This window comes from Chiloscyllium plagiosum, chromosome 10 (assembly GCF_004010195.1).
Source record: "Chiloscyllium plagiosum isolate BGI_BamShark_2017 chromosome 10, ASM401019v2, whole genome shotgun sequence".
In the NCBI taxonomy this organism is placed as follows: domain Eukaryota; kingdom Metazoa; phylum Chordata; class Chondrichthyes; order Orectolobiformes; family Hemiscylliidae; genus Chiloscyllium; species Chiloscyllium plagiosum.
The window spans coordinates 88,617,210-88,642,245 of NC_057719.1; the positions used below are offsets into that span (position 1 = coordinate 88,617,210).

Sequence of the window (25,036 nt, forward strand, 5' to 3'; positions counted from 1 at the left end):
CTGGAAGGGAGACATCTAAGGAGGGAACTTTTTATTCTTTTTCCTTTCTCCCTGTCTGTGTTCAGTGCTCAGCTTCTGTTCTCCATCTTCTTAATGGCAAGAGTAACTGTGCACACAAATCTTCAATACATCATATGGGGCACTGCATCTCGATCAATGTAATGCTAAAGGTGTCTGCAGATTAAACTTAATTTAACATTTTATAAACAAGTTATTGAGCTTTATACGAAATTTTCAACAACTACAAGAAAAACTATCAGAGGCATGATTAAAACAAGTCAATTTTGTTTTTAATAATTTCATTGAATTTTAAATCAGCTTTCAAAATAAACTATTCTAACTTTCAATCCAGTCTAAGATGGCCACAGATATTAATTGCTTTAAATATATAAACTCCAAACCATGCTCTAGGCATGTACATCAGTAACCGTGGTTTCCATGGACTTACTTCATCTTAATTGTTGGTTACATGACATGAGTAACAAACTGTAAATATAAATAAAATAGCAAACACTACACACTACTGAAATGTGTAAACATAAAGTGTCTATTAACACACAACTATCCCGATATTTCAGCCTGCTACTGAATCTAAAATCATTCTCTCTCTCCTACCTTCTCTCATGTAGGGGCTTCACTTCTGATCCAACCTTCAATACAGAACAGGGTCACTCAGATGAAATCCTGCTTTTGAAGAATGATAATTATAGATGAAAGCTGGAAATCCAGCATGATTGCAGTGCCTGGTTATCTTCGCCAACCTACTGTATTCACACACAAGCTCACCTATTTATAAAAAAAACTGTGTTCTTCACTCATTAAGGCGAAGAACAAAATGCTGGGATTGCCAACGTTTTCAATTTCTAAAATGACAAATCTTGTTTTTTGAAGTCTAATGCACAACTTGAGAGGTTACAAGTTGACATCAATGTAATTCTCCCAGAATTGAGAAATAGCTAAATCAGTTAACCTGCTCCCTGTCTTATACAGATAATAGGTACCAGCATATTGAGAGCATGAGGGATTTCAGTCCTGGAAAACTCTGGTTAAAAGAGTTATTTCTTCCTTCAAGATTTAAATCTATGTGGCTTTGTACCAAAACATGCTGTGATGCCATCTGCCATTAATGATGTCAGTATATCCTACAAACAGACTGAACAAATGTAACCTGCAGGTTCATCATAATACTGCTGGTTATCATGACACGACTGAATAGATTGCATCAATGTATGTATTATTTCAGCTGAAAATTGTTTTCTTCCTCAAAATGCAAATGAATGTAGACTTGGAAGAAGGATTTAAGAACGGAGGGTGGTGGGCTGTTAACTGAAAAGACAAGGCTGGAACAACACTCCGTATGATGTTGAGTTAGATATAATGGAGCAATCATATTTAGTGCAGCAATCCCCTTTAGACAGATTGCCTTGCCAGTGCATTATCAGCCCTCGTGTCTGAATACACTTCTCTCCTAATATGGAGTTATTGCATTTCCCAACACACACAAACACCTTCCTGTCTGAGCAGACGTGGCAAACGCACTAAATGTGGTACCAGGTTTTAACAGGGTCCTCTGGAAATTGGACCAAGACCAGTCTAAACTAATTTTACTGTGACCCTGTATTTATACTCTACCTGAAGAGAGTGTAAGTTAGCTTTCTCTATACTAGCTTTGTCATATCAATGCACATTAATGTTTTGTTCCGCATTTTCTGCCAGGGACTAAGTTACAACCTTCTAAACCAATCCTGTTAGCAAAGTATACATATAACAACAATGCATACCACAATTCACAGCAATATTGTCCACAGGCATTTGTTGAAACCTGTATGTCCCTTAAAGAGGATAAAATTTTGAAAGCACGTGTTAAACCAAGTGTCTTAAATTAAATTACATTTAGAGACCAGTTTTATTCTTAAACTGAATCCATCTATCAAACATTACCTATCCTGCAACCACCACACCATATGCACATTCTCAAAATTCAAATAAAATTATATAGTAGAAATAAAGTGCTTAAATGTGCTGCAATTGCAACAAATAAAATTATAGCAAAGTAAAGTGAAATTAATATTGCATTGCTGCTTGGTAATTAGTAAACATACATGGCCTCAGTTATTATAAGGTTTCTGATTTTAAAATGTTATTTGAGCACTATGAAGCTTATAGCTTAGACACTGCAAGAGAGATACTGTCAATAAATTACTGATGTGAAGAGTGCACTCAAGAAGCAGAGAATCTTGATATTTTGATTATATAATACCATCGGTATGGCAGTTACTTCATTTTTCTTCAATCTGGAAAAGAAAAGCACAGGCAAGCAACCATTAATTAGCAGGGTGTGCATCATAGAAAACTGAATTATTTCATCAGCAAATCATGAAATCAAATCACTCGCAAACTACTTCCCTGCAATAGTTTAAGCAACATATGACATCAGCAGGACGTAACCATTTTTTGGTGAGATGAGAGTGTGACACTGGCAAAGCCAGCAGTAGTTGTTCATCATATTACCCAAGAAAAGCTGGTGGTGAGCTTCCTTTTTAAACAATTGCAAATCATGTGGTGTAGGTGCACCCAAAGTGTTGCTCAGAAGGGATTCTGACTCAGCAATTGTGAATAAGTAGAGGTGCCTTGGAAAAAATTCTTTCAAGCCTGTTTTTTCTCGATTAGATTCCCAACAGTATGAAAACAGGCCCTTCGGCTCAACAAGTCCACACCTACCCTTCGTAGAGTAAACCACCCAGATCTATCCCCCTACCCTATATTTACCCCTAACTAATGCATCTAATACTATGGGCAATTTAGCAAGGCCAATTCACCTGACCTGTACATTTTTGGACTGTGGGAGGAAACCGGAGCATCCAGAGAAAACCATGCAGACACAGTGAGAATGTGCAAACTCCACACAGCCAGTTGTCCGAGGCAGGAATCGAACCCATGTCCCTGGTGTTGTGAGGCAACAGTGCTGACCACTGAGCCACTGTGCCACCCCCTGGCATCCACTGCCCCTGGCATTCTAGATGATAAAGGTTACAGGTTTGGAAGATGATGTTGAGGGATTCTTGGTGAATTGTTGCAGTACATGTTGTAGATGGTACACATTCCTGCCACTCTGAGTCAGGGGTGGATGGATGCTGACCAAGTGGTTATATTGTCTTAGATGGTACTGAGCTTCCTGAGTGTTGTTGGAGTTGCCTGCAACTCATTCAGGCAAGTGAGATCTTTTATCACACCTTTAATTTGTGCCTTGTGGTGGATAGCACATAGGGCACAGAGAATGAGTTACAGAATGTAGAATTCTCCGCTTCTAACTCACTCTTTTAGTCATAGTATTTATATACCTTATCCAGTTGTTGCTAGTGACCCCCTAGGACATTGATGGTGGTGATTCAGCAATGTCCAGATTCTCTCTCATCCGTGGCGGTCATTCGCTGACATTTAGGTGGCGTGAATACTATTTGTTTACAGGTCCTGCCCTCCCAATTTAAAAGGTAGGGAGCATTCTTAGCAAAAAAGGTGTTTTGCTTTCATCAAAAATGTCTGGGAACATGTAAGAACATAAGAGATAGGAGCAGGAATGCCCTTCCAACCTGCTCTACTATTCATTCATGGTTAATTCCAGGTTTCAAATCAATTTCCTTCTGCTGCTCCTTTACGTGTGTCAGTATCACAAACTCATATCTGTACTCCACCAACATTTATACGACTCGCACTAGACTCCCTCAATCCTTGTATGTCTTGAGTTCCTGAGAGACAAGCATATCTATCTATCTCAGCCTTAAATATATTCAATAGTGGTGCATCCATAAGTGAAAGTAATCTCATTTAATTTTAAATGGTGGCCCCCATTATCTTGAGACTGTGTCCATGTTCTAGATTTCTCAGCCAGAGGAAACAAAATTTGTGTGTCCACCCAGTCAAATCTCTTTGGAATCTTGCATGTTTCAAACAGATTACTTCTCATTCCTCTAAACGCTAGAGAATTTGCTCAATTTCTCATCAAACTTGCCATGGAGGAAGGACAGCAGATGTTCACTAGGCTGCTACCAAGGACATCAGGACTGTCCTATGAGAAGAGATTAGTTTGACTGAGCTGTATACACTAGAGTTTAGAAGGATGAGAGGGGATCTGTTTAAAACATTTAGAATTCTAACATGGCTGGACTGACTAGATACAGGGGGGGATATTTCCCAGGGAGGGTTGGGGAGCTAAGAACCAGGGGTTACAGTGTCAGGATATGGGGTAGACTATTTAGGAGATGAGTGAGGAAAGACATCTTCACTCAGAAGGTAGTGAAGCTGTGGAATTTCTCTACCACAGAAGACTATGGAGACCAAATCACTTAGTAGATTCAAGAAAGAGATCTAGATACATCATTAAATTTTAAAGGCATTAAGTGTATGGGGGGCAAAAATGGGAATATAGCATTGAGACAGAGGATTGGCCATGATCATATTGAATGGCCGAAGGGCCAAACAGCCCACTTCTGCTTCGAGCTTCAATGTGATACAAGTTAATCCTTCCTTAAATGAGACCAAAACTGATTACAGCCTTCTGCATTTGGTCTCACCAAAGCGCCACTCAATTGCAGCAAGATTTCTTTATTCCTTATGTTTTATTCTTAGTGTAGGTAAAAATAGGCAATTCTTATAATAGGTCATGTTAGAAAATTACATTACATAATGGTTCTAAAACATAATTTAGATATTTAGAAAAGTATACTACCGATTCTGATGAAAGATGCATTAACTGTCTTCATAGATATGATTAGACCTGCTGAGCATTTTCTGACTTCTTTCACATTTTTACAAACTTATATGTGTTTCTTTTTAAGATTACAATCAAACAAACAACTGAGAACTCTGGTTCTAACTGCCCCTTAATAAACAGTATAAATGTGCACATTTTGCAAGCCTTAAACACAGCAGTTGATACCTGGATTTATTCACCATTAATTGTTTTAAGTTACTCTGCCTTATGAAATGCTAGTAACAAATCCACAAATCAACAATTGTTTCAAATGTAATAGAAGAGTAACTTCCAAAAGAATCCCCAGTTCTGGAATGTAATCTGAAATTACGAAGGAAAGTAGTGGTTTTCAATTTCCATCAAGGAAACATTCACTTGACTGACAGAACATTACCGTTTTTTAAATTCCACTCAAGAGCAGGAGTTTGGTGGCCAGTTAGAAGTGGAAACTGAAAGAGAGTGGGTATATTATTTTGTAAGCCAACTGACATGTAGATCTGGTGATTCTGAGCAACCAAATCTGTTAATGAGCTTATGCTCAGCTTGTTAAAGGCTAGTCTGCACTTCCAAGGGAAGCCATAGGATCTTCACTGGATCTGGAGCAGATCAAGCATGAGTAGAGAGCAACACGGCAAGTAAGTAGTCATGGTCATGTCATTCAAGGAGATGGGCCCATAAAAGACTGTACAGCTGAAAAAAGCACTCATCCATTGGCACACGGTTAACATCAGTGAGCAGAGTTAGAGGAGCATGAGGTGTGTGTGCATTCAGGTCAGATGAGAGGGTTGTGTTCCTCCACAGATTGTGGAACAGTGGGAGGATCCCATGTCAGGAAGATAAGCTAATTCTCCAGCGATTTTAATGGCAGAACAGGGAGAGACACAAACCTCTAAAAAGGTATGATCGATAAGGAAGACAAACAGTAAGGTAAACACAATGGAGTCCTCCTCCTGATGCAATGCCGAGAGCATAGCCTGGTCATAACAAACACACAATTTCACCAGAGACAAATACAAGACCTTAGCAACAGTCCCGTTCCAGACATTGGTACCTTCTTGAACAGATCATCATCAGATTGAGGGAGTACAAGATAAACACACTACTTACACAATGACCAAAGTTGAACAACTGCTGGACCAACCACTGGGCAGCACAGTGGTTAACACTGCTGTCTCACAGAGCCAGATACCCAACTTTGATTCCATCCTCATTGGACTGTCTGTGTTGAGTTTGTACAATCTCCTGATGTCTGTGTGGATTTCCTCCGGGTGCTCCAGTTTCGTCTTACAGTCCAAAAGATGTGCATGTTAGGTGGATTGGCCATGCTAAATTGCCCATAGTGTCCAGGAATGTGCAGTCTAGGTGGATTAGCTATAGAAAATGCAAGGTTACAGGGATAGGGTAGAGGCGTTGGGTGTGGGTGGGATACTCTTTGGAGAGTTGGTATGTACTTGATGGTATGTACTGAATAGCCTGCTTCCACATTGTAAGGATTCTATGATCTCATAATCTGGTCTAGCATCAAGCTGGCCCAATAAACAGCAGCAGCATCAGAAACACTGCCTCAGGTAAATCAATCTCGATGGATTCACAATCTCTGGCTTGTGTACATGACCCTATCTCTCTCATCTGGAAATAAAAGAGCATTCCAGGGGATCTCTAAGAAGCTGTAATTGTAACCATCTTCAAGAATGGAGACTTGATCAAATGTGATAACCACAGAGGGGTATCCCTCCTGACCACCACAGGGAAGCTCATTGCAATACTTGACCTCAATCACCTCCTCCAGAGACTGAAGAGCTCCTCCTGGAACCACAAACAATTCTATCCATCAAGAAGCACAGTGGACATGATCTTCACTGCGAAACAAGTGCAGAGAGAGCAGCAGCAATCTTTATACATGGCCTTCTTTGGTCTCACATAGCCTGTTGACTCTGTTAACCAGGAGCCACTATGAACGTCCACATCAAACTTTGTGGTCCACAGAAACTCATCACTATCCTCTGGCACTTCACCACTGAATCTGTCACAGATCCAATAAGAGTGCAAACTGGGGACAAGTATCAATGCACCATCACACTAACTTTGTTATCCAACTTCCTAGCTGCACCACTTTGCCCCAAATCCATGGAGCTTGCCACTGGATTGAAGCTTCTCTACAAATAAGTGGAAAACTGTTCAACCTGAAATTTCCGAACCAAGACCACCTCAATCTCTGTTGTTGAGCTGCAGTATGCAGATGATTCCTGTTTGCAAGCTCGGATGCTAAGCTCCAAACCATCGTTGATACATACCCAGAGGCAAAGCAGAGAATGGGTTTTGAGATAAACATGTGCAAGACAAAGGTCTTCTTTCTGCCTGCTCCCATCACACAACACTGTTCCCTGACAGTAAGCCAGTGGACAATGTGGATTAATCCTCATATTCTGGCATTATTTACAGCGATGATAGATTTCAACAATGAAACTCAATATTGCCTCCAGTATACCAGCAGAACCACTAAAAGTCTCACAAAGACTTCAAACCCAACACCAACTCATGTTTTACAGGACAGTAGTATTATCAGCCCTCCCGTATGCATTGGAGATTTGGACAATGTATAGAATGAGAAATATCACTGGTTATGCCTTCACAAAATCCTACATATTCACTGGAAACCTGGGTTCTCCAATATCAGTGTCCTCTCTCAGGCCAACATCCCAAGCTTTGAAACAGGTTATAATCAATCTGCTATGCTGGGTGAGCCACAATGCCTGATACAAAGTTCCCTAAACAAGCTCTCTTCCTTGAGCTTTGAACAGCAAGCAGTTAGCAGGATAGCAGAGAAAATGTTCCCAGCTCTTAAAGCTATCTTGGAAAGAATTCCATAACCTCAATGACTCATGAGAGTCTCTTGTCCAAGAGCACCTAAACTGGAGAAGGAGCATTTGTGAAGGTGTCAATCATTTTGAGCATCTCCCACAAACTCAAGTCGAGGCCACGTGCAAACATCATCAGGAAAATGAGAAAACCTGAGAATCCCACCCATCCGCCTTTTCTAAGACCACCTGCCCCACTTCTAGTAGGGCATGTGGATACATCACTGGATTGTTTAGTTACATCAAGACCCACAATTCCAGAGTGGAAGAGTATCACCTCAATCCTGAGGACTATCTAAGATGTATTTAATCAACAAATGTGGAAAAAAAAAGCAAAGCTAAACATTAGATTAGGATTTTTTGTCAATTGAAACAATTAGCTGGAAAAAAATTCTCTTAATCATACCATCATCCCATTTATAGTATTGGTAATGTCTAGAATGGCAGCATCAGGTGAAAACTTTGAGCTTGCTGAATCATCAGGCGTCCCTGAAGAAAGACAAAGCTACATGTAAATACACAATAGACACATGTCTGAAGTCCTTTAAAAATAACCTGATGAATCCAATCAACCAATCACAACATTAGCAGAAAAAAACATGTCATGTGATCACCGAAGAATGAGTTCTCAATCAGTGGAAGAGGAATTTAAAAACATTCACGAAATTCTGTTGATCGCTATGGGAGACATGGAGAAATAGAATAATTTATCCTCTCTCTGATGTTCCAATAATTATTGGCTGGTAGTTCAGATAGCAAAAACAAAACACATTTAAAAAACATTTGAATATATTTTAGGTTATCCTTCTACTGCAATGTCTTCTGATTTAGAATTTATTTAAGCTACAAAATCGGAATAAATAGATGTATAATTTCGTGGGCTTGCACCAGAAAATTATCGAGACAGAGAGTACAAAAGCAATGCATTACGGTGAATCTTTATACATCACTGGCCTGACAGCAGCTGGAATATTGGCTCAGATCTTCTAGTCTCCAGATAATTGAAAACTGAACATATGATCAGAGGTTGAAGTTGTGGCACACCAGGGAGAATGAACTCCCAATGGATAATTTCCTTGCTCCCCTTCAAAACTCTCTGATTGTGAGTTTGAGAAAGACAGTTTTGCATAGTTTTGACTCACTCCTACACTGAACCCTACACACATCCCCCCCAACCCCTCAAAAACTGCTCCTTCACCCAATTCTCTTGACACCGCATTGACTATCATAATTTGATCTGAATACTTTCACCCACCTCTCCTGAACTGCTGATCAGATCCTGCCCCTCTCCTTTACAAGCATACACATTTGCATATTCTCACACAAATCTCACACACACTCATTCACTCAACTCCATACTCATTCACTGACATACCAAAAAGTTGTTTAAATGTTCCAGAGCTTTTCAGTCTGATAATAAATGAATTTCCAGAATGCAGCGCCTAACATCATTAAAATGAGGCAAGGCTTGTTTACCCGTAATTGAGGAAGAAGCTCAATTTGAGGTGCATTCCAGATTTCTGAAGCAGACTGGATCAGGACTTCTGGCCAGAAATGTGGAACTTGGTCATTACAGAAAAAGAGTATGAACAGGGCAGCAATCGTACAGTGTTGGTGCTCATTGGAAGAATTAAACTATTTCTTTGAAACAGGTTATAATCAATGCTATTTCAGCGTACACACCTTAAATAGCATGTAAAGACACAGAACAATATAGCCCAAGCATGGGCCCTTTGGTCCATGGTGCTGAGCTGAACATGACACTAAATTAAACTAATCCCTTCTGCATGCCAATGGTCCATATCCTCCATTCCTTGCATACTCATGGGCTTATCTAAAAGTTCCTTAAATGCCCCATGTCATATCTGTCTCCATCACCATCCCTAAAAATGCTCCTCACATCTCCTTTGAACTTTCCCTTCTCACTTTAAGTGCATATTATAGATATCAACTCTGGGGAAAAGATTCTGACCATCAACCCTATCTGTGCATCTCATAATGTTACAGACTTCTATCAAGTCTCCTCTCAGCCTCAACCACTTCAGAGAAAACAACCCGAGTTTTTCGAGCCTCTCCTTATAGCTCAAACCCTCTAATCCAGACAGCATTCTTAAACCTTTTGTGCACCCTCTCCAACGTTTCCACATCCATTCCCGTAATGTGGCGACCAAAATTGAACACAAGACTTTAAGTGTAGCCTAACCAAAGTCTTATAAAGCTGCAACATGACATGCTGACTCTTGTACTCAATTCCCTGATCATGAAAGACAAGCATGATGTACGTCTTCTTTTCCACCTGATCGACTTGCATGGCAACTTTCAGGAGTTATGGACTTGAACCCCAAGATCCCTCTGGACAACAATGGTCCCGACATTAACTGTATGTGTTTCCTTAAAATTTGATCTTCCAAAATGCAGCACCTCACATTTACCTGGATTGATTTCTCTGCCCATATCTGTAACTGATCCATATCCCACTGTATCCTTTGACAACCTTCTACACCATTCACAATTCCACCGATCTTCATATCATCTGCAAACTTACTAACCCACCATCTACATTTTCATGCAAGACATTGGGTATGAGCCAGTGAAGTTTTACAAGAATGATTCAAAGGATGAGAGATTTCAGTTGTTAGGATAGATTGGTGAAGCATGAACTGTTGTGAGTTGACAGGAAATTTGATTATGATGTTCAGAACCATGAGAGGTTCAGACAAAGTAGATAAGGAGAAACTATTTCCATTGATGGAAGGGAAACTGACAAAAGCAATAGCGTTACGTGGTTAACTTTACACAGCAAATAGTTAAGGTATGAAATGCAGCTCTTGAGAGGCAAGTTCAACCACAGCTTTCAAAAGGAAGATGGATAATTACCTGAAGACAAAAATATTATCAGAATTACTGGGTAATAGGCGGGGGTTGGGGCTAGCTGGGTTGGGCTGACAGATATAGGCACAGGCCAAATGCTGTTTTCTTTGATGTAACAATCCATGAAAAAATCAATGAAAAGGAAAATAAATACCATTTAGTTACCTACTTCTGCAGCAAGGAAAGGAAATGGTCAACCTTACCCAGTCTAACCTCCATGTTACCACAGCTCCACAGAACATGATAATTCTGTATTGATCAACAAGCTCCTCAATTCAAATGAAGTAGTTGAGTACAAAGCCCAAAACTAACATAGAACAGAATATTAACAGGGCGGTACAGGCTCTTCGGCCCTCGATGTTGCGCCGACCTGTCATACCAATCTGAAGCCCATCTAACCCCCACTATTCCATGTACGTCCATATGCTTGTCCAATGACGACTTAAATGTACTTAAAGTTGGCGAAGTTTTGTACTTAAATTTTGTACTTAAAGTTTTTTAGAGCAATCAAAAAATGCATAATTGCTACTATCCAAACACACAGAAATGAAATCTCTCAGATATAATATTGCTTTTGTCTTTTCATGCATGCCAAAAGCAAAACTACTCTTTCTTGTATTTAAATTATTAAAATCATCACAAAGTGTTTTATGTTATTGAGGGGGTATAAAACAACCTGGGTGCAAATCTGCCCATGGAACCTGACTAATATTAGATCATTCACAATGATAATGTGGCTGATAAATTTATTAAAAAGCTATGGGAAAAATAAATCAACTTCTTGGAAATAATGTTATTTCCAAGCATGTTATTCCTTGTATTTGTGCACTTACATTGATTTTTAGTGGGAAAAAATGTTAAATAAACACACCATCATAATTTATAGGCCTCTGATTTTGCAGTGAGTTGAATTTCATGTTGTCAAATCAGAGGTTGGTTTTCAAACTAACTGTTTATAAATGGCAAAGATCATTTTAAAATTATGACACATGGTACTAAACTTTCAGACCTCACATAAAACGAGTCAAAATATGACGGAAGGTTTTCTCTTGTGCTACTAGTTCAAAATAGGCTACAACGGTCATATCAGAACTAAACATCAAAGAATTTTACAGATAAGTTACACTGGATTAGAGTTTATTGAAAGGTTAGCACAGCTTACACAATCATTTGTCCAAACTGGCCACACCTATACATCAAGATGATAAGGCTCTTAAAGTGTTAGATTTATGAGAAGCGGTTAGCAGGAAGCCAACAGTGATTCTATTTGCTCCGGGTGAGTTTTTAGGTGAGTCGGTGATTAAGTTGCCCCTTGTCAGGGGTCACTAGGGCGAGTGATTGTGTAATGAAATTAATATGCTGACAAGACTGAAATCAATAAATTTGTGTTCACCACAATGCCTTCTACGCAGCTACATGCCTCTCTGCAGGGCAGAGAGCTCCAGCAAAAAGGAAGAATTATCTTAGCACAAGATCTCCAGACTGAGGGTAAGCTTCTTTGACATGACTAAGCAATATGCAGCATCCTGGAGCAAATTCTCGGTTCAAGACGACCAGGTGTAACATGAGTTGTCAACAGCCACCAAGGTCCACAGTGTCCTGAACTTCTTCACCTCCGCCTCCTTCAATAGATCTACCAGAGACATTTCATGAATTTCAATAGATTCCACTAATGTCTGTGATCAACTAGTTTTTTGACCACTAAACAGTGATCGTGTACGTCTGTACTAGATATCTGGGGAGCTGTCGTGGCTCATTTGTTCTGTGGCAATCTCATCTCCTGGAGGTTGACTCTGCTTTACAAGCTCTGACAGTTGGTTCCCAGGAGACCAGGCGAATCGTGGGAGCATCTTTACACAGCTTCGAAGGTCTCTAGGGGCTGCTGTGCCTTTCTGGGCCTTTCACAACATTTCACTTCAGAGAGTGGGGGAGCAGAAGAGTTGAATGAGTAGCAACCTCCTCCAAAGAGGGAGTGTCAGTCGTGGCCAAGGCCTGCAGCCACAAGATCACTGCTAAAGAAGCTTCTGACTACCTCACCCAGATACTTATTTTTTTGTGTGCATGAGGCCATTTAACAGTGCCATCTGAGGAGTGCACTCCACCTCTTCAACTGGTTAATCCAATAGCTGTTCAACCTCTCCAATAGGTTTTCCCACCTCTCAATCACCCACTTCCTTATATGACATCACCCTCACAATGTCAGTGCTAGGATTAGCAAACTGGGACACAACATCATCTCTGAGCACCCTCTCTGGCATTGTTTGTTCTTTTCTTCTGCAAGGGCAAAAGACAGTGGCTAGGACAATGTTAGCCGCTCTCAACAATTCCAGTAGCCCACTGAAATGTAAACTTCAATTACCAATGTTATCATCACATCAGGGCTTTTAGATTTGCTCAGAGGTCAATATTCATCTGGGGCACAAATGTCTTCTCTGTTCAGGAGTGTCATGCTCCCTCAGGTTAATCAGACAGCATATCTGCAGACCTGGAGGTCTGCCATCTGGCTGTTGCACTGTACCCAACTTGCCAGAGCGAAGGAGGTCACTGAAATCTCTTCAAGCACTGCACCCTGATTTATCCTCACAGCAATGTGGTTGCTTATGCAATTCACCATCTCCAGACACACCAGATACATTTTGTTGGTTGGGTCTCTCCTGCCACCCTCAGCACCAAGAAAGCTTGATTATCTTCCACTCCTCCAGCATCGCCTCTCTGACCTCTGAGCTGCCCGCCCCCCACAGGTAGCTGGTCTCTGTTGCTACTCATTTTTTAAAGCAAAGATAAAAAAAACCTCCTAACTCACTGGAAAATTGCTCTTCTTTATTGAAGATTTAACATGTGAGATTAAGCAAATGAGTTTGGGCTGAAACTTGATCAGAATGTGTTCCTAGGAAAACAGGAAGTTCAAGTGTAATTTGTGTCCTGTTTTCGGATTGTGCCCAAAGCCAAGAAACTACTCCAATGTAGATCACAGATCATATAGTCAAACAGCATGGAAATAGAGCCTTCAGTCCAACCAGTCTATGCCGACCATGATCCCAAATTAAACCAGTCCCACCTGCCTGCACTTGGCTGATATTCCTCCGAACACTCCTTATTAATGTACTAAGTGTCTTTTAAATATTGTAACTATATCCGCATCCACCACTTTTTCTGGAAGTTCATTCCACACACTAACATGCTCCGTGCAAAAAAGCTGCCCCTCATCATTTTTAAATCTTTTGCCTCTCGCCTTAGAAATATGCTCCTCATCTTGAAATCTCACACCCTAGAGAAAATACACCTTCCATTCACCTTATCTATGCCCCTTATAATTTTATAAACCTTGATAAAATCACCCCTCAACCTCCTACACTCCAGTGAAAAAGGTCCCAGCCTCTTATCATAACTCAAACCCTCCATTTCTGGCAACATCCTGGTAAATCTTTTCTCAACCCTATATCTTCCCTATAACAGGGCAACCAGAACTGGATATAGTACTCCAGAAGAAGCCATATGTTTAATTGCCTGTGCAATTGGCCTTATGAGTGTGGCCTCTACAAACTGCCTCAAATTTCACTTAGAAAAATGAATCGTGTTTCAATAAATACTAATGACCAAAAAACATGGTTTCTTACGATAACAAAAGCAGTATAATATTCAGGATGAAGAGTAAAGTTAAGACATTACAATGGATAGTTTTACGATCGTTCAAAATGTTAAAAAGAGCATACCTTTAATTTCCTCACAATCAATGTCAGTTCTTACATTTCCTTTTGACAGTTCCTCTTGATACTTCCCTGGTTGACGCCCAGAAGAAACAATTCCAACTTTGGAAGTAGGGAAACTGTTACATTGGTCATCCTGCAAAGTTACTGCACGATCTGTTATCACAGCTGGCTGCAATTTCCCAGCAATTTCCTGTGCAGACTGATCTTGCAATTTCACACTCACTGCCAAACCTTTGGTTGTAATACCAGTAGCTGAAGAACATTTCTTTTCTTCGTCACAAACAGCAATTAATATATTTTTCTCCAGAACTGCAGCATTACCATCCAGAGAGTTAGGACAACCAGCCAATTCAAGTCCAAGTTGATTTCTGTCTTTTAATGGTAAATGATCCTCTGTAGTGCTAAGTTGGTTTGATATCTCATCAAAGGCAACCGATGCTGACTTTTTACTAGAGTCTGAGGGGGAACAATATTTTAACACATTTCCTGTGTCTTCAAGATCCTGTATGTCATTCTTTGTCAGAATAGCATGAACTGAAATACCATTTTCTGAAGGAAAATCAGAATTGCTTTTGCCTGAAACATTATGGTGCAATATAGGCCTGATGTGTATCAACTCCTCGGCCAATGATAGATTACCCAACTTACTACTGCAAGGTTTTGGCTTGTTCACAGTTCCTTCAGTATCCATCAGAGCTCTGCGAACAGCTTTGCGATTGATGGAGCTTTTTTGGGAGTCATGCATCTCGATAGTTTCCCACTCTCCATTCATCCAGTCAGTGCCTTCTTCAGCCTCCTGCCAATCAAACATGACCACATCTAAATCAGCATTCTTCCTCAACTCAGCATCTTCATTTACTTTTTGCTTCTTATGTTCTTCTGTGACTGTCTCCACCCACTTTAAACAAGAGCACAGAAATAAGCAGATGTTAGGACTAACATTATTAACATGTTTACATTCACCAATATCAATAGCACATGGCTGTCCTCAAAACCTTCACCTTCAAAAAGTGACTTTTTGCAATAGGTTAAGAATGTTCACCTCTTCAGCACAAAACAGTTACCAATTCAGCAAAGGACAAGTCACAACCACAACACGTTCATTTGACCCAGTTATAGACCTCATTTAAGCATACTCAAAAATTTTAGTACTTCAAAAACAAAGTGATACATGATTCCTACTCTTTCCAGTTTCTACATCTTTCCACAATAAAAGTGTAGAAACAAAGGGCATTATCTTGGAATGCCTAAGTCTTTAAACTTGGGCAATCCAACACTTGTCATGAATGCTCAGTTCTATGACTGAGATTAATTACAATAAGGAATTTGTCTATTTAATCATAAACTTTAATTTTCCACAATTACATAAACATATTGGACTGGGTCTTTTCTGAACTGTTTGAATAGTTAATCAGGCAGATAAGGATAAGTATGTATTAATCTCACTAATTATTTGACAGAGATTTGTCCCAGAAGAAGCAAATTGAAGATGATGTAGAAAATGTAAGCTAAAACAAAGTTCTGAAGTTTTTTACAGAAGGAATTCTTAGAGGGTGATCCCTTTCCTTAGCATGACCAAAGAACAAGAACCAGATCTGGGTGAGTCAGTGGGAGCTGGACGTTTCATGCACTGCAATGTACAAAGTCACCATGGTTTTCATCAGTTATCATGCCAGCATCCTGAATGTCACTGGTGATTAAGACATTATAGTATCCAAACTAATAAAACCTGTATGGAGAAATAAGGTGTGTATAAACCAGGATCATAGCATCAAAATCATCCCTCAAGAACTTCAGCGTACAGAGATCCTTGGTCCAAGACTCACTTTACCTTTTAAAAGGAATGTGTTTGTGTTGATGGAAGGACTTAGCATGCATCCATTATTTTTGTCCTGAATTCTTTCAAATTTTGGGTTGCCATAGCTCCTCTTGTTGCCCAGAAGGATGGCACAGTGTAAAAGTGGTTAACATTACTGCCTCATAGTGCTAAGGACCCAGGTTTGATTCCAGCCTTGGATGGCTGTCTGTGTGGAGTTTGCACATTCTTCTCATGTCCGCATGGGTTTCCTCCTGGTGCTGCAGTTTCGTCCCACAATCCAAAGATGTGCAGATAAGGTAAACTGGTCATGCTAAATTGCCCACTGTGTCCCAGATTATGTGGATTAGCCAAAGGAAATGCAGGGTTACAGGGATAGGTTGGTGGGGTAGGTCTGGGTGGGATGTTCTTCTGAGGGTCAGTGTAGACCTGATGGGTTGAATGGCCTGCTTCCACACCATAGGGATTCTATGACATTTCTAACGAAGATACAACTATGCACAAAGTTCTCCCTGTTTGAGAAAGAACTGGCAGTTAGGCATGGGCTTCTGGTATGATGATTTCAGCAGGGATAGGAACATCTGCAGCAGGTAATTTGGAAGGACGCTTGCCAAATATTCAGGCTGGCTGGAGTTATATCGAGCATGAAGGACAATGGGTTGAGATATCAGAGGCCAATCATTTCAGATCCAAGACATTATTGCAAGTGTCCTTCAGAGTGCTGTCTTAGGTCCAACATCTTCACAGCTGTCTTCAATAATTTTCGCTCCAAGATAAGGGCAAGTTCATTGTCAACTGCACAACAGTCAGACGCATTCACAATTCCTCAAATACTGAAGCAATCATGTCTGCATGCAGCACAACATGGACAACATTGAGCTTTGAGATAATAAACGACAAAGTAATATGTGCACCACATAAGTGACATGTAATGACTATCCAACATTTCCCCATCTCCGGTTGACATTCAATAAAATGACCATTGCTGTTAAAATTGAGCCGAGTCTCCAAATTGCTTGCTGCCTGCCACACGCAAAGTGGCACTGAGCTTAATGACATTGGGAATTAATGCCTTCATATACCATTTTATGTCCCAGCAGCCCCACTTCCCTAACACCATCTGATTTCACAGGTAAAATTCCAAGCCAACTTAATATTGACAAATGTGAAAAGACGCTCTTGGGAAGAAACAAATGGAAAGGCAGTATAACCTAAATGGAGCGTTGCATACTCAAAAAACTTTGAAGATGGCAAGGAAGGTTGATAAGATAATTAAGAAAGCAAATGGACTGATTGATTACTTTACAAATAGGACCAATGAATTCACAAATGGGCAAATCATGCTCAGCCTTTATAAATTGCTAGTTAGGTCTCAGCTTGAATATTGTGTAGAATTCTGGACACCATCCTTTGGCAAGGATATTAAAGTTCTAGGAGGGTACTGTAACAGAGGGAGATTGCGGAAGCAGGAATTGTTGTCCTTGGAGCAACCTTTACAGAAAACCTAATGTGGTCTTCAATGAAGGGGTTCAATAGATTGAGTGAAGGAAATAATTTCCTCTGGTCAAAGGGGTGGGAACAAGTCATGGATTGAAAATAATTGGCCAAAGAACCAAAAAAGAAATGAGAGGAAATTTCATACTGAGAGTCATTGAAATCTTTAATGTCTAAGATGTTGTTGGGTAGTGTGTAATCTGAAATTACACCCTATTATTATAGCATTCTGAAGTGAAAGGTTAGTTTTGGGCAGCACGGTGGCACAGTGGTTAGCACTGCTGCCTCACAGCGCCAGAGACCCAGGATCAATTCCCGCCTCAGGCAACTGTCTGTGTGGAGTTTGTACATTCTCCCTGTGTCTGCATGGGTTTCCTCCGGGTGCTCCGGTTTCCTCCCACAGTCCAAAAAAAATGAGCAGGTTAGGTGAATTGGCCATGCTAAATTGCCTGTAGTGTTAGGTGAAGGGGTAAATGTAGGGGAATGGGTCTGGGTGGGTTGCTCTTCGGAGGGTCGGTGTGGACTTGTTGGACAAAGGGCCTGTTTCCACACTGTAAGTAATCTAATTTAATCTAATCTAAAATGTTGTGAAGTCAGATTCACAGGAAAATTCAAAAGATAACTGACACATTTAAAGACAATTAATTTGCAGAGAAAACTGGGAGAATGCTGGACAATTCTTTCAAACAGGAGGCATAGGTATGATAGGGTGAATAATCCTCTTTTGTGCTGCTAGATTCTCTGAGATTTTCATGGATATTAAACTGGTCAATTTTAATTCAAAGCACATGTACAGGCTGGATATGCAGCATAAGGGTAATTCATGGACTCTGGATAGACCACAGCTGGAGTACATTTCTGGGCTCCATACTATTGGAACGATGTGATTACATTGGAGGGGGTGCAGAGGAGATGAACAGAAGCTGGATAAGCTCAGGATATCTTCTTTGGAGCAGAGAAGGTTGAGATGACTACTGATAGAGATGTATTGCGATTATGAGCATGTACAGGGTGGATAGAAACCAACTACTCCCCTCAATTGAAGTATAAATGACAAGGATGCATAATTGTAAGGTGAAAGACAGGAGGTACAGAATGGATTTGAGGAAACAATTTTTCACCAAGTGAGTGCTGGGAATCTGGATTATACTGCCTGTGAAGGTAGTTGGGAAATATCATAATATTTAAGGCTATGGATCAAGTGGGAATAGTTTTAGAGTAATGTTCTTTTGTCAGTGCAGATTCGATGGGCTGAAGGACCTTTTCTGCACTGTGCGATTCTTTGATTCTATGAGACACTACAGTACTGTAGCAATGCCAATTTTGTCTGAACACTTTGTGTTCTTGCTCTCAGCCTACTCACTATACTGATTGTCCATGCAAAGGATAATAACAGGGAGGGTAACTTCTACATGCAAACTTGGCTTCCTCACCTGCTTGTGCCTGTTCTCACAAGTCAAGATGGTGGGGTGCATTATGATTATTCCATAACTCTGCCACATGATTTCCAGTGTATAGCAGAATTAACATTATAATTTCTAGGTTCTTAGCTCATGCTTCCCTCATTATGTTGAGGAACATTCACTGTATTAAGACAGTTTGAGCACTTCATCTTTCTTTAGCTTTGCAGCTTCATAAATACTTCCCTTTCATTTATTATGTACATATTTAATTAATTCTAGATTTACCTCTTCTACCTTTCTTTGAGAAGTTGACCAAACAGGTGGATGAGAGTAAAGCAGTTGATGTGGTGTACATGGATATCAGTAAGGCGTGTGATAAGGTTCCCCACTGTAGGCTATTCCACAAAACATGGAGCCATGGGATTGAGGGTGATTTAGCGGTTTAGATAAGAAATTGGCTAGCTAAAAGAAGACAGAGGATGGTGGTTGATGGGAAATGTTCATCCTGAAATTCAGTTACTAGTGGTGTACTGCAAGGATCTGTTTTGGGGTCACTGCTGTTTGTCATTTTTAATAAATGACCTGGATGAGGGCGCAGAAGGATGGGATAGTAAATTTGCAGATGACACGAAGATCGGTAGAGTTGTGGAAAGTGCTAAAGGATGTTATGGGTTACAGAGGGACATAGATAAGCTGCAGAGCTGAGCTGAAAAGTGGCAAATGGAGTTTAATGCAGAAAAGTGTGAAGTGAATCACTTTGGAAGGGGCAACAGGACTAAAGAGTACAGTGCTAATGATAAGATTCTTGGTGGTGTAGATGAACAGAGAGATCTCATTGTCCGTGTACACAGATCCCTGAAACCTGCCACCCAGTTTGATAGGTTTGTTAAGAAGGCATACGGTGTGTCAGATGAGTTTCAGAGCCAGAGGCTGCAGCTGTACAAAACTCTAGTGTGGCCGCACTTGGGAGTATTGTGTACAGTTCTGATCACCACATTATAGGAAGGATGTGGAAGCTTTGGAAAGGGTTCAGAGGAGATCTACTAGGATTTGCCTGGTATGGAGGAAGGTTTTATGAGGAAAGGCTGAGGGACTTAAAGCTGTTTTCGTTAGAGAGAAGAAGGTTGAGAGGTGACTTAATCGAGACATATAAGATAATCATAGGGTTAGATAGGTTGGACAATGAGAACCTTTTTCCTCAGATAGTGATGGCTAGCACAAGGGGACATAACTTTAAACTGAGAGGTGATAGATATAGGACAGATGTCAGATGTAGATTCTTTACTCAGAGTTGTAGGAGCATGGAAGAGCAGACTCGCCAACTTTAAGGGCATTTAAATGGTCATTGGATAAACATATGGATGAAAATGGACTAGTGTAGGTTAGACGGCCTTCAGACTGGTTCCACAGGTTGAAGCAACATTGAGGGCCAAAGGACCTGTACTGCACTGAAATGTTCTATGTTCTAATACATTTACTTCTGTGATTAATGAACTGAAATATATGTTAAATAAGCCAGATAAAAATTAGCATTCTCTCTGCAAAGAGGTATTTTTTCCTGACAGACTTATGAAACCCTTTACTTACCTTTATATGATTTAAAAAAAAATTCATGCCTCATTTTCCCTCCTTAATTTCCTTATTTTGCTCTTCTTATGCATGTACACACAGAAGATAATATTTGTCAGACTACATTTGAGATTTATTGTATTTATTAATGTTTTTACATTCTCAATCTTATTTTCAAGAGAATACTTCACATTAAATGCAGCTGCATCTAATGTAAAATATATACTGTATTAACAGCAAAAGGTGTTTTGTATGAAATTTCTACTGCAGGGCAGTTTGAATCTTTAAAAGGCTTGGGCATTGATTTTTTTTTACAGTTTCATTACCATAATAAGTTCCATTACTACTGAGTTTTCCTGAAGTGGGACATGTTAGGACTGGTCTGGTTAAATATTAATTGCCTAAATTTTGATCAATAATCACCTGAGGGATTTAAGATGCAGACTTCTTTTCAGAAAACCACACTTGACTTTTTGTGTTACCCTCTGATTAGGGATGTTTATTTCCCAAAATCCTTGACAGTTTCTTGATAGTATCTACCATTGCCTGCCCAGATTTAAGAGAAATCTTTCTAAAGTTTAATGCATTTAGAAAATATTATGCTCTAATGTTATAATTCCTCCTCGTTTCTCATACCACTCCTATTATAACACAACCGATTAACAGTCTGCATAACTAGCAAGACCACAAAACACCAAACATGTATTCCATTAAAATGAGAAATGGTACTGGATTATTGATATCACTCACATTAACTGTTACGTAAGTTTAAAAAGTACACTTGTACTCTCATTTCTCTAACCTCCAATTTCCCTGACGGTATTGCTATCATTGTCAATATGACGTGACATAACCAATCACGCACGGATTCTTGCGTCAATCCTCTTATTGAAATTCATGTACTTGGGGTTATGGTGGTTTAAAGGAATGAACCAAATTAATGAAGAATTTGAAGTGTTAAAAATAAGACAGAATTTAATATAAAAAGTTTAAAAACTAATGCTGAATTTCAACCCTTGCTGAAAGGAAAACAATAAAGTAACTTGCCACCTAACTGCAGCTGGCAACTCTCAAACATGAACCTTGAGACAAGAGGCTCAAAACAAACATGCTATTTGATCCTTCAAAGAATTCTCTCTGATGGAACAGAACAAAAAAAGGTGTTTTCTGAAGTAACACAGTACTCCCTTAAAGCTAGTTTTGCAGGTAAACGATCTTAAAGGTCAGAACACAAAGTTGAGGTCTTTGAATAGAATTTCTGGAAAAGCTCAGTCATAACCAAAAGCATCAAATTATACTTGGACTGTGAGCATAACCTTTGTGTAATATTTGCTTGCATGTTCTGAACTCATTTTTAAGCAGATCTGAATACTTAATTTATTTTTAAGTGAGTTTACTACTTAATAGTTACTCCTAAGAAGATTTGCTACTGTGCTTAGGTGAACTGACAATTTTAGAACATAGAACATTACAATAGATGTTCTTCGGCCCTCGATGTTGCACTGACCTGTGGAACTAATCTGAAGCCCATCTATCCTACACTATACCATTTTCATCCCTATGTTTATCCAATGACTATTTAAATGCTCTTAACGTTGGCGAGTCTACTATTGTTGCAGACAGGCTGTTCCATGCCCCTACTACTCTCTGAGTAAAGAAACTATCTCTGACATCTGTCCTATATCTATTAATTATTCTAAACTCTTTAATATTGCAGCCATTACTAAATGTAATCCAGGATTGATTCCAAGTTTCATTTTTTTTGAAAGCTGTAAACTCATGCTCAATTCAAGTTTCAAAAATTAAAAAAAACCTTCCAGCATTGTTAAACAAGGATTTCTATGCACTCAGATTGGTTAGCTTTGAGAAGTTGCCTCTGCTATGGTATTGTGGAGCAGAGGAGATTTATTTTATTGAAATGTTTTTCGTAATCTGAAAACTCCAAGGAATGAGGACACATTATTTTATGACTAGGCTTAAGAGCTTGTAATGCAGACTAAGTTCCTGTAATGATTTAAAATCTCCTAGAATTGGATTTTAATTAACAATAAGTCTGGAAATAAATTTACTTTGCTGAGGGTGAAGATAGTAAAACCATGACAATGAAAAACACAAACTGTGTTTTTAATTAAAAACGAAGTAGTTGACTTTTAAAAGCATTCAGCTTCAAAACTATTCCAATTTTTGTTGGAGCAAGAGAAAGGAAACAAAATTATTTTAATCAAAATAACAAAAAAAATTCTTAATTCTCCAAATGTTCTAACATAGGACAGGTCTGACATGGTGATCCCTCAGCTTACTCAGAGGCTACAAGGCTTCACCATCAGCATTGGTGACTTGCAAGAACCTTCCTCAAGATGTGCAGCTAAACTGCCTAAATATAACTTTGCATTAACTGTTTCTGTATGAATTTCACAAACTTATTTTCTTCAAAGGAAATGCTGTTTTTGTCAACTCCAGTCATTGGGACATTTTGAACAAATATGGCATCATCAGGGAGTGATGTCTGTGATATGGTGCCGATCAAGTGTGCTTCTTTGACTGGATGAAGTCGAACTTTTTGATTGCTGTTGGAGCTTCCTGAATGAGTCCAATCACTGTCAGCTTATCTCTGGAGTTCAGCTGTTTTAGTCCATGTTTGGACCAAGTCTGGAATGCGGTCAGGAGTCGAGTGGCTCTGCTGGAACCCAAATGGTGAGCATGTTGTTGTTGAGCAAGTTCTGCTCAATGGCTCCATTGGCAGCAGTTTCCATTGCTTTGCTGATGATTTGAATGTACAGCAATGGGGTGGTAATCGGCTGGATAAATCTGACCTGATTTTTGTAGACAGGAAATACAAGGCAGTTTTCCATATTGTCAGGTGGATGTCACAGTTGCAGCTTTAATGGAACAGTTAGACTAGGAGCACAGCTAGTTCTTGAGCACATTTTAGTATTTGGGGTGGAGTGTGGAAGAGTCTATAGAGTTGGTTATATCCATTGTTTAAAGACATTCCTCGAGATTATGTGGAGTGAATAAAATCATTGTTGAAAATCTCAAGAGGAGACCAAGATAGAGCATTCACTTAGCATTTCTGGCCAAAGACGATGCAAATGATTAGGTCTTGTCCTTTACACAGACATGCTGAACCCCCTGGGACCTAGGCTAAATGCTGCTTTTGCTTTATTCACACCGTTTTGCACGTTCTTCTTCCTTCTACAGTTCTGTTAATTGTTAAGAGACATCACATGTTAATTTTGCTTTAGAAATCAGACATGGAAAATACCAAGCATATACATTAACTAGTGTCAATACATGAACTCAGTCTGGACCTCTTTATCTCCAGGAACCACTTTGAGAGTTACAGAGAAGTCTGAAGTGAAGCAGTTGGAGTTTTGCAGAATGAGAGATGATCTTATTGAAAATTGTAGGATTCTTACAGGACTTGAGAGAAGGTAAACACTGAGAGGATATTTCCCCTGATGGCAGAATCTACGATCAGAGGGCATAGTCTCAGAATAATGGGCTGCCAATTTAAGACTGAGATGAGGAGAAATTTCTTCTCTTGGAGGGTTGAATGTCTTTAGAACTCATTGCTACAAAAGCTGTGAGGGCAAGGTCCTAGTGTATATTTAAGGCTGAGATAGACAGATTCTTAATCAGTTGGGGAATTCAGGGTTACAGGGAAAGGGCAGGAAAGTGAAGAATGTACTGAATCTGCTGTGCTTTTCCAGCACACTCTAATCTAAACTCTGGTTTCCAGCATCTGCAGTCCTCACTTTTGCCTAGGAAAGTGAAGAGTGTCAGATCAGCCATAGTCCTACTGAATGGCACAGCAGATTCGAGGGGGGCTGAACAACCTGCTCCTGTTCCTATTTATTTTAGTCTTATTGTTTTAAATATAAATTTTATACATGAAACACATTTTATCTTCAGGTTACTGAGGATGTAAGTTTTCTCTGATTCCCACCCCCATCTTAATAATGCTAGTTTCTAGCATCATTCCAAATCACTTTTGCTGGGTAGAAGCAAGGTTGTGATTGAGCTCATGATATTATTTTTGGAATACACTTTTATATATCTCACCCTGCCTTGTTAATTTCTAATAAAATATTAAAACAGCTCAGAGAAATAATCAAAAATAAAGAAAACAGATTTTTGATGCGCCACAGAAGCCTCCGTTTAGCAATCACATACATACTTGTCCTCCAGTGTCTCTTTGTATTTCATTCTTCTCTTTTATATCCAATCTGTTGTATAAAAATAAGTGACATTCACATTACTTACTTGCGCAGAATCTTCTTTATAAACATTACTGATGGCAGTTAATTTAGATATGCACAACACTCTCTTTAACTACCATTTGCTCATATATAGAAACACCATTTTTAAAAAAGCTTCAATTTGCCAATAAAGATTTCTAGCGATTAACTTGAAACAACCTTTTCAACAAACAGTGAACTATACTGTGCAATCAAAAACTTTCAACATAAATTAATTTTACAGGATTACCAAAAGATTAGTAATTATGGAAATAAATAAACTGCTGTTGCAAAGTGCTGAGTTTTATACCCTAGTTGTTATTG

The 25,036-nt window shown here is 39.4% G+C and overlaps 1 protein-coding gene across 7 annotated transcripts in view; it reads right to left on the minus strand.

The window, feature by feature from the left end:
* Nucleotides 1-268: 268 nt before the first annotated feature.
* Nucleotides 269-25,036, minus strand: part of LOC122553883 (coiled-coil domain-containing protein 9-like) — a 284,191-nt gene continuing 259,423 nt past the window's right edge. For 5 of the 7 annotated variants that reach the window (XM_043698346.1, XM_043698344.1, XM_043698343.1 and 2 more), the window contains 4 exons: nucleotides 24,652-24,700; nucleotides 14,193-15,087; nucleotides 8,015-8,097; nucleotides 269-2,294 (listed from right to left, as the gene is read on the minus strand). In XM_043698346.1, coding sequence (XP_043554281.1) covers nucleotides 2,280-2,294; nucleotides 8,015-8,097; nucleotides 14,193-15,087; nucleotides 24,652-24,700 — 1,042 coding nt within the window. In that variant the 3' untranslated portion in view covers nucleotides 269-2,279. The remainder of the gene's footprint in view (nucleotides 2,295-8,014; nucleotides 8,098-14,192; nucleotides 15,088-24,651; nucleotides 24,701-25,036) is intronic. The other 2 variants (XM_043698345.1, XM_043698348.1) reach the window with 2 other exon arrangements.